At 39.4% G+C, this 9,850-nt stretch overlaps 1 protein-coding gene across 1 annotated transcript; it reads right to left on the bottom strand.

Annotated features, from left to right (window-relative positions):
• Nucleotides 1–1,618: 1,618 nt before the first annotated feature.
• NTF3 (neurotrophin 3) lies at nt 1,619–2,407 on the bottom strand. Its single transcript, XM_035892085.1, has one exon. The coding sequence runs from the start codon at nt 2,390–2,392 to the stop codon at nt 1,619–1,621; it is 774 nt and encodes a 257-aa protein (XP_035747978.1). The 5' UTR covers nt 2,393–2,407.
• Between the last annotated feature and the right edge of the window lie 7,443 nt (nt 2,408–9,850).

Below are 9,850 nucleotides of genomic sequence, written 5' to 3'. Positions count from 1 at the left end.
GATTAGGGGAGACCACACAATTTGCTGCCTTTGGTTACTTGTTGCAGCTTTGACGTTGGCTCTCCAGTAGTGAAAACTCTATGAGCAAAGGCATCCTGCAACCTTGGTTTTGAATGTTCTGATCTCATTCTCATTTGCGACACTGAACATGCTACAACAGTGAAAGCGTACTGTAAAAACCTAAGACCACTACAGCTGTAACGCTTTTTGAATGGATGGCATTTTTCAGCCCTGACTGTGTGTTAAGATCTAGCAAGATTCATATAACATATGCAGTCCAAACTTAATTCTGTTGATATCCATGACAAGACTCTCATTTACTTCTGTGGGAGTGGGATCCAATCCAGGGCATTATACAGCTAAGGTATAATAGATTATCATCTCTTCAAGTAGTGTAATTATTACTGTCCCCAGTAGAGCTACAAGACTACAAAGAAGAGTTTGAGGTATATATATGCTGGTACATTTCTGTCCTAAGTAACAACTCACCTGCATAATTGAAGAACTTCATAATAACTACGGACTACCTTGATTTTAGTCACCATACTGCTCAAAAAGATATATTATTTCCTGTCCGTATGAAAGCTACCAGGTTTGTTGAGCAGTTCTGCATGTTTTTCCCTCTGTGAAAAATGGAGAATGGATTGCTGAGAACAGTTTCTTACAAGTGTGTGGCTTTGATATCCATGCCAGGATATCATCTCTTTCTTTACTACAATTTGCAAGCCAATGGCCCTTTTAATGTTAAGACACCACCAGCTTTGTTTCTACTTTAAAAAATCAGGCAGAGAGGAATGATGCAACAATGCAAAGAGAAGATAATTGATTCATGTAAGAAGGAAGAGGATGATCACAATAAATAGTAAATTCTGAAGAATCATCTTTTATGTATTATAGTAATGATCAGTTTAGATTCGTTCTTGGCTTCAGTGAGTTTCTGCTACAAATATTTTAGCTTTCTTTCATATTTTTTCTATGACTAACTGGCAGCATTAGAAACAGTTGCAAAACAAATGTGCTTCAAAAACAAACGTAAGTTGCTGGATTATTAGCAGTCATTCTGAAATGCTAACAGAGGAAAAATGGTCATTTCACTGGCAAAACTGGCATAAGACACAGAAATTGTATTTCATGGCTACTTTATGCCTGTAATGTTGACATCATCTTCAGGCTACAACACATATTTTGGTCCATTTTTCTTTTGGCGCTGAGGAGTCAACACTGCATTCAGTTAACTGTGCATGTATAGAGTGGGGAATATAAATATGTACACAACTCTTGACATTGATCTGATTTTTAACAAGTTTACTAAATGACAGTCACTGGCTTGACAATACTGAATGAAAAATACTGATTTTACACAGATTTTACAGTAAGGTTACGGTATGCTGCCGACAAGCAGTGTCACAAACATAGTCTAAAAAAAACCTGGAGTTGCCCACAGCAGAGGCACACACCCTTTGCTCTTGTTTATTGACAGAAAGCTTATATACTGTAGATTTGCTGAAGTTTAATAAATAAGGTCAACTTATAATATATAAAACAATATAAACATTTATATGCTACATGCATATCATATAATTTAAAGTAATAATTTATATAGCAAAGAGATGCAGATTTATGTTCTTCCTATTTTCCTTGACAACGCGCACACGCAGGAGGTGTCTATTCTTATCCATCTCCAGCCTACCAGTTTATTGTTCTCTGAAGTCAGTGCTCTAACATAAGTTTGGGATGTCTTGCATTGGGAGTTCCAGTGCTTGTCATCAATGCCGCGGCAGCCGTTTTTGACAGGCTTCGCTTCTTTACACCTCGTTTCATAAAAGTATTGCTTAACCGGAGAGTTGCCTGTTTTAATTTCTCCCAGCACAGTTACCTGGTGTCCTCTAATGTCAATTGCGGATGATTTGTCCGTGACCCATAAACTTTCACTGTCACAAACGGAATATTCCCCTCGGTGGCTCTTGTGCTCCGCGTACCTTTTCCGCCGGGAGGTTCTGTTCACCACCACCGAATTTCCAATATAATCCTCCATAAGGTAGAGCGGTGGTGGTTCCAGCGGCGTGTTGTCACTCAAGAGGACTCTGGGAGAGTTGTAGCGTCTCTGCTGCCTTAGGAGGTCTGTATCCATTGAGATAACTGGCTGGAAGTCTGATTTCACATTTTCATCTCCATCCATGTCTTGCTGAGTGTCTGCTTTCTGCACTGTGTTTTGATAGTTTTCCTTAATATCTACCATCTGCTTAGAAAGCTTGTTTTTCAAAATGTCTGCCTGAATAAGTTTAATAATAAGAGAATTTAATGAATCTTCTGGCAAACTCCTTTGATCCATGTTGGTAGACTGGATGCCACGAAGACAAGTGAGAAATATCACATAAAACAAGATGGACATCACCTTGTTCACCTGTAAGATCTGCAAAGAAATAGAAAGTCAACATAAGAACAAGTAAATAAGGAAGTTTACTAGATGCTGTAGATATGAAAATTCAAATTTGTTTTTAATGTGTCTCACATCTTCTGCACATTACAAATGCAGATAGGCCCATCTTCTGCACATTACAAATGCAGATAGGCCATGTGTTACTTTTAAGATAATTTTAAATTATATTTTATAATTAATGCAACTGTTTTCTGACTTTTGTGTGTGTGTTTCATCTGTATTTCATGCTCTTTTCAGGAAGACCTCACTCTTCCTCTTTCCATGTATAGTGGCAGTGGTCAGTTAGGTCCTTTCTCTACAGAGCTAGGTTACTCTTGGGATTGTATGTCCAGGTCTTGACAACAGAGAGTTGCCAAGTTATATTCTCAGGGTCTATTCCACAGAGTGGTTTAGTTTCAAAATTGCAAGATTATGCAGAGTAGCAGATTATCTAATGGTGTAAAATGAAGAAGTTCTGACTTTACTAAGTGTTGTCAATTTTTGTGTGTTGACATTTCATGGATCTCTCAAATTCCTATTCACCAAATAGCTTGTGTTTAACTTTACCCTAAGAGTATCATCATATACCGGGAAACAAATACTGTCTTTCAACAGCTCTTTCTCTCTCTGGTGCTATAAGAAAAAGTATTCTTGAAGGAAAAGGATGCAGTCAAGCAGCAAATTGGGGTTTCTTATATTTTGTACTTCAGAAAGCAGTAGTTAGACTTCTGTAACATAAGCGAGAAGTTCAGATGGATCCATAGACCATTTTGTACTGGTTGTTTGCAGGGTTGGGGTCTGGTTTTTTTTGAAAGGAATTTCATTACATTTATATGAAGTGGAACAAAACTGATTGTAGTTAGAAATATTTAAGGACAGATGGAGGACCTCCACACCCACCTTGAAACTGAAGAATCATGTTCAAAAAGATCAAAATTAACTCAAGATCAAGATTTTGAAAACTGGACCGAAAAGTGGGACACCCCTGAGAAAAGCCTAGCTCTGTTTATTTAATCCCTCCCATCAGGTATTTCCACACTTTAAAAAGATCCCCCTGAGCCTTCTCTTCTGCAGGCTGAACAGCCCCAGCTCTCTCAGCCTCTCCTCATATGACAGATGCCCCCATCCCTTAATCATCTTCATGTACTCGCTCCCATATGCCCATGTCTCTCCTGTACTGGGGAGCCCAGAACATCTGATGTGGCCTCAGCAGTGCTGAGTTGAGGGGAAGGATCCTCTCTCTCAACCTGCTGGTGATGCTCTGGGTACTCTGTGTTATTCCCAGAGGTATTGTGGAGAAATCAGACTTCTTAAACAGAAAATTTTCCATTTCTTCAAATGACCATTTTATGTTTAAGAATGCAAACCATTTTCTGCTTAAGAAGGCAAAGAAAAAAAAGTTTTACTGGAGAATCTTCTATCCACTCTAAGCAAAACTCCTTTTAGCAACAGTGAGTCCCCACTTCATAGTTTGGAACTGCAGCAAAATCAGAGCTACCCTCTGTGGATGTGTGATCTGTCCTTTTATGGACAAGAAATGTGTTTTTTCCATTCTCAGTTTGTCACAGTATGAGTTCACCTAAATCTAGACTGTTGCTTGCAGCAATGTTATGCTTTGGAAAAAAAAAATCTAAGTTTTTCAGTTACCATACAATTACTGTCGTACCTAAACAAATACTAACTTAATGTAGATGGATCTCGGATCCCAGATTGTGCTGTATAAAAAGACCTCTTCCTGTGCAATTTGGTCTTCCCTCAGTAAATGATGTGTTTTTAAAAACAGTAAAAATATTATAAAACAGATGTCATTCAGCAGATTTCTTACAGCACTCAGAAGGGCTAACCCACACACAGTATGACACACAAGTCCATAGGATGGTAAGCAAAGCTCTGACAATGCTCAGCTCAAAAGCTGAAAGCATTTTTTATGCCAACATGCAGCTGCATGTAACCACTGGTCTGCTTAGTTTCAAAACTAAGTGGCACTAGCAAAATACACAAGTTGGAGCAGGTGATGAGGTGGGAAAAGTAAGACTGGAGTTCCTGCAGATTCTTTTTAATGTCATGCTTCAAATAAATTATATTTCTCATCCATAGAGGAACCCTGTTAATGGAAAAAAATGGTTAAAATACTTTTCTGAAACTAATGTAAAATGCCTTGTTCATTTGGTGGGAAAGGAGTTAAACTACTCTGATATTTGACTTTTAGTTTGATTTGTACTTGGCAAATTATTTGCTGCAAAATGTTTCAGAACCAATATTTACATTTTTCTGGGATGTTTTGGAGTGCAAAATTTAGAAAGAAAATGCAAACGTTTGATGAGATTACAGTTTTCAGGGAGTTCCTCCAAGACAGTTCACCTTCTAGGTTTGTAAGTGACATGTTCAGAAATTCCAGTCCATGACTTGAAATTGTCAGGCTGCCTGTGAAGTCCAGCACCTCAGAATATGCCTAAGGCACTATTCTAACTAGGAGAAATGGGCATCATTGGGAAAGTGCAGCTGGCTTATGGCCTTGGCTCTCTATTTTGAGTATAAGACACCTTAAAAGTGTACTGGTTTGCAGGGCTGGGCAATATTTCTTTTGGTAAATGGCTCTTTGCCCCAAATGGAACTTTGTGCCTGTCTAAATTGAGGATAATTTGCAATTTGTTCTTTTTTTTTTTTCTTTTTTTTGTTAAACCAATACAAAGGAGAGGAAAATGTAAAACATCAAAATGTTTATGTTTTCATATTTTCAAAGCAAAACATTCTGATGTTTCTGAACATGCTTCGAAAGTTACACAATGTAATTCACAAAACAGAAAAACTGCTTACTCAATATAGCGAATGAGTATACGGTGAGCAAGTTATCTATAGAGGAGACTTGCATTCAGAGGCAAGATTTCAACAGAGGCATCCTGTCTAAGAGGACTGACCTAACTTCCAGGCTTCTGGGGCACAGGCTTGTATGGACCTTAGCAGAACCTACTCCAGCACAAGTAGCGATAGCTCCTTCTTCAGCCTTTTGGAGAATGGTATAAAAATTGCCCAAGAGTTTAGCCCTTCACATGAATCTTTCTGTTCTCTCATTAAAAATTCTTAAAATTAAAATGATACATTTCAGGTAGAAAGATGGATTTTGTTCAAGCCAAACTCTCTAGTTAGCTGCATATTGTGAGATATTTTTGTTGTTCTTCAAGGTTCTTCTTTCCATATGTAAATCCCTGAAAAGGTTCATTTTAGCTGTCTTTGTGGACTGTTTGCAGTCAAGTAAGTGTGATGAATGGTCCTAGAAATGGACACGGTACTATTTACACTCCTGCAGTAAGTACAGACTAGATTACTATATTTGGAGCCTGGGTCTGGGTCCCAAATAGGCATAGGCAAGCATTTCCCTGATGACCTCAGAATAAGAGCACAGCCCAGCAGCATGCTTCCTAGTCCAGTATCAGCTGAGGTAATGTTATTAGATACAAATAGTGAAGACCGTAATCTGTTTCCACTTCATTTCTGCCTGATATCTAATTGCACTAGAGCATTAACGCTGGTACCTCAGCTCAGTTTCTGTTTCCATGGGCTGTCAGGTCAGCTATGACACACAGCCTAGTCAACATTGAGGTGTATGACAGTACATGACTTGAATGGGTCTTCAGTATATATTGGATACACCGACACATCCATTTGAAGCCATGTAATCATCTTACTGTGCAGTACCTACTACATACCTGTCCTAGAAGCCATGTGGTTGTAGAACAGTTTAGATATTGTGAATCCAGAAGAATTTATCCAGAACTTTCTCTGAATTCACATCAAAAGGTATCCCTTGTTGACCTATCTATTTATGGTGAGCTCGTCATTTGACCTGGGACTCAGTGGCTGGACGTAATGGTAGATCACTCGTCTTGCTTTGTGCCTGTGCCGTGAAGACAGTATGCAGCTACCTAGGGTGGGCATTAGCAGCCTGATACAGTCTGGCTACTGTGATATCCACCCCATTTTCTGTCTCTCTTCTCCTGTATCACCCAATTCCTTTGCTATTCCATATATTGGGAGTTCAGCAAGGGCTGCTGACATGTTCCAGAAAGTGGTTTTTGCTGAACCACTGAGAAGCTTTGGACCATCTCTATTTCTGTGCTGTACTATTCTGTGTGCCCTCCTAGATGTTGGGACACACTTTTGATGTTTTGAGCTCCTATGAGAGGTATTAAAAAAGGGAAGGAGAGTGCATAGCTCTCAAATCAACCTTTAAATGTGCTTGGAAACACTCTGCTGTGTGCAGTTTGGAAAAACACTGTGCCCCCTTATTCAGAGATAGTACCCTGGCTTTCAAAAATTATTGCAAACATGGTAACAGAAGCAAAGAAGGAGTAGAACTAAGTGACAGTTAGGCATTAGGAATGGTCCAGAGGGTTTATGGGAATACATATCAAAACATGGCAGGAAAACCAGCATATCCTGGTAATACAGAGCCAGCTGCTAATTTGCACTAAACAAATTTGACTTAGAGATTGCTGACTTTTGTGGCACAGTGGGTGAAAACAAACACCATAGAAAAGAAAAGCTCATACATTGCAAAGTTGTTTGATCTCTCAACTGTAACTTAGCTTTACTCTATTTTAATGGCTTGTATTCCTGCCTATCACTGCAGTGTTAGCAGGGCATTAATGCTCTCTAATCTAGGTGTCTCAGGGAAGGCCTAAATTTAGGAGAAGTAAGCTTACCTATTGCTTCCATCAATAAATTAAATCCCCAGTAGACTCTGGCAAATCACTTTCTGCTCTTTTCAGACTCAACACTTTCCATAGTGTTAGAAAGCTCTGTTTATTTTTGTTTTGTTTGTGGTGATTTAAAAAAAAAAAAAAATCTGTATTGCTTTATTTTTATCAGTCTCTGAACAGCCTACCTAGCTGAAGAGCAAAATGTCATTTAATATATTCTGTGAAAATAATGAAATTCTAGTACTGTGAGATAATGCCTAAGTATTTACTTTTAAGTCATTACTAAGAGGAACTAGGATAGATGGAAAAGTGACTGGTGAATTTTATATTCAGCATTGTAATACCCAACATGATTTATGTAAGTCAGCCTGAAGTATTTGGCACTTTCTGAAAAATTTAAGAGCAGCTTTTGTTCTTCAGACTGAGCAAGTAATGATCATTTCTGGCGGCTGACAGCTTATTCAGGCTTTTGCCAAAGACGACAGTGTAATTATTCTCATTGCTTGCTAAGCACTGTTTTCACAACTCACAGAAAGCAACAAGTAGCAGAATGCCCTGTTGATTCCCTCATCTTAGTAACTACGTTGAGAAGAACTGCAGCCCTTCTCCTCTGTTCTTAGGGGACTGAAAAGTTACAGAACAAGAAAAATATCACTGCATTCTCAATATTCAGAAAGATGGGAGCATGAAACTTTGCATTGTATTTCAGATTAGCAATCAACTATTTGTACAAAATGTGCCTGTAGAAGTATTTATTAAGGTAGATTGCTGTGGAGTGCTGAACGCCCCTAGAGATGCTATGACCCTTCTGAACATTTCCACTTCTGAAGATACAGAAATTTCAACCCATATGGATTGAAGCTAAACCTTTCACAAAAGCCAGACCCACGAAGAAGCTGAAGAATTCAGAGACAAAATCAAGTGGGACTGAGTTATGGCAGCTTTAAGTGTTAACTCTCCCATCCTCGGGGCCAACCAAACCATAAGTTAAAGTGAAAGAATTTGAAACTAATGCATTCCTCTTGCAGATGAGTTGGGGAGTGTGACTATGTACCATATCTGAGGATGAGGCCACCAAAGTTTCTTAAGTCTCTACAGCAGGTCAGTTGCTTTTAATCATGCATTACTCAAGGCCATTTTCAAAAGAGAAGACACGCCTGAGTGCTAAGCCCTAATAGCCTCCAGTGAACGGTATATACCTAATCTCTTATGGAAATGGAGTTCAGCCTACTGAGTCACTGACATTTCCTTTTCCTCTTTAAATGAGTGGCTGAGCAAAGCACAGCAAGACAGCTGTTCACCCAAGTACGAAAAACTCATCTGCACTTCAAACCAACCTACATCACTATTTATGATTACTCTTGTGACCGTGACCCTACTAGTCATTGAGGACAGCTTTCCCAACTGTTGACATCTTTCTGAGACAGTTTTGTGATAGTACATCTGCTGCAAGGAGCAATCTGTTTTCTGAATGGTTAAATGCACTGTGTAGAACTATGGCAATGTCCATTCATTTCAGACACAGCTGATTGCAATGGCATGTGTGTCTACATTTGATCTTTCCACAAAAAATGTATGTACATACCTGCCTGTTTCCAAGCGAAAGGTCAGGAGCAGTTCCTCGGTGCTTAGCTCACTACTTGGAACAGCAGCTGCTTCTCACACCTTGTGCAAAGCTAATTCTGTTAGGTTTTGGCCCCACACCTTCCTCTCCCGCCACCACCATCGTCTGGAGTTCAGGGCAATCGAGACCCCCCTGGAGCCATTTGACACTCCCCAGCATCCTCTAGCAATCCCCCCTGAGGGACTTGACTATTAATAATGTCCAATACAATATCAACTGCACTAGATACATCCCCAGGTCTATAGTCAACTACAGAAGTAGGCAGGATTCCTCAGTCACAACTAGTTCTCTTTCTATTTTAATTCCTTTCCTCAGTGATATTTTTGTGACATGATATTTGCACCTGTCTGCCTCTGCCCAGACTGCCATAGTGTAATTTTGCATTAAGGAGCCAACTAATTAGTCTGTGTATTGAGAAGGTCGGGGCAAGGGTTGGGGAGCCTGGTATTCCAATTTCTCTGATTTGTTGGATGAGTTTGGTCAAGTCAAAATCTCTGCCCATTGTTTTCTACATCTACAAAGTAAGGAACTCTGTGGAATGGTGTTGGGGCTTTATTACCCCTAGATGTATGCCCTCACATCCTTTGGTTTCTCCCTCAAAGAAGTGGCTGTTGTTGCCTTACTAAGAGAGCAAAAGCAAAGATTTTGTCCCTCCATGCAAGGCACCATAGCATTGCAGTATGATGCCCTGCATGCTGTGTGGGAGATGCCTGTCTGTTTTGAGAGTAATAAGGCATCTTAACAAATATATTTCCATAAATGTTCTCGGTGTAAATCACCCTTTGTTTTCTTTTACCATTCTCACATCACTGATATTTGAGCATTCCATGAACATTTTTCTTGGTTAATACCAACAAAGTAGGAAGAGTGTTATTGTCCCCATTTTAAAGAGCAGAGACTGGAATACACAGAAGTCAGATGATGTTTGCAAGGTCATACAGGTATTCTGCTGCAAGTTGGGGAACAGTCCCTGGGTTTTCGTGTTGAGCTGCCTGCATCAGGAAAGTCCATCTGTAATGCTGTATGGGAGTTTGATTGATCAATGACAAGCATGAAATGCAAGGACATAAAAACAATGCCATCTGAGATGAGCAGTCAGATGCATCT

This window comes from Egretta garzetta, unplaced genomic scaffold (assembly GCF_000687185.1).
Source record: "Egretta garzetta isolate BGI_Z169 unplaced genomic scaffold, ASM68718v1 scaffold293, whole genome shotgun sequence".
NCBI lineage: Eukaryota > Metazoa > Chordata > Aves > Pelecaniformes > Ardeidae > Egretta > Egretta garzetta.
The sequence above is the reverse complement of the archived record's forward strand: the minus strand, read 5'-3'. Positions and strand labels throughout refer to the sequence as shown.

Excerpts from the sequence above, each read along its gene's own strand:
- NTF3 (XM_035892085.1), bottom strand. The coding sequence starts at position 2,392 with ATGTCCATCTTGTTTTATGTGATATTTCTCACTTGTCTTCGTGGCATC.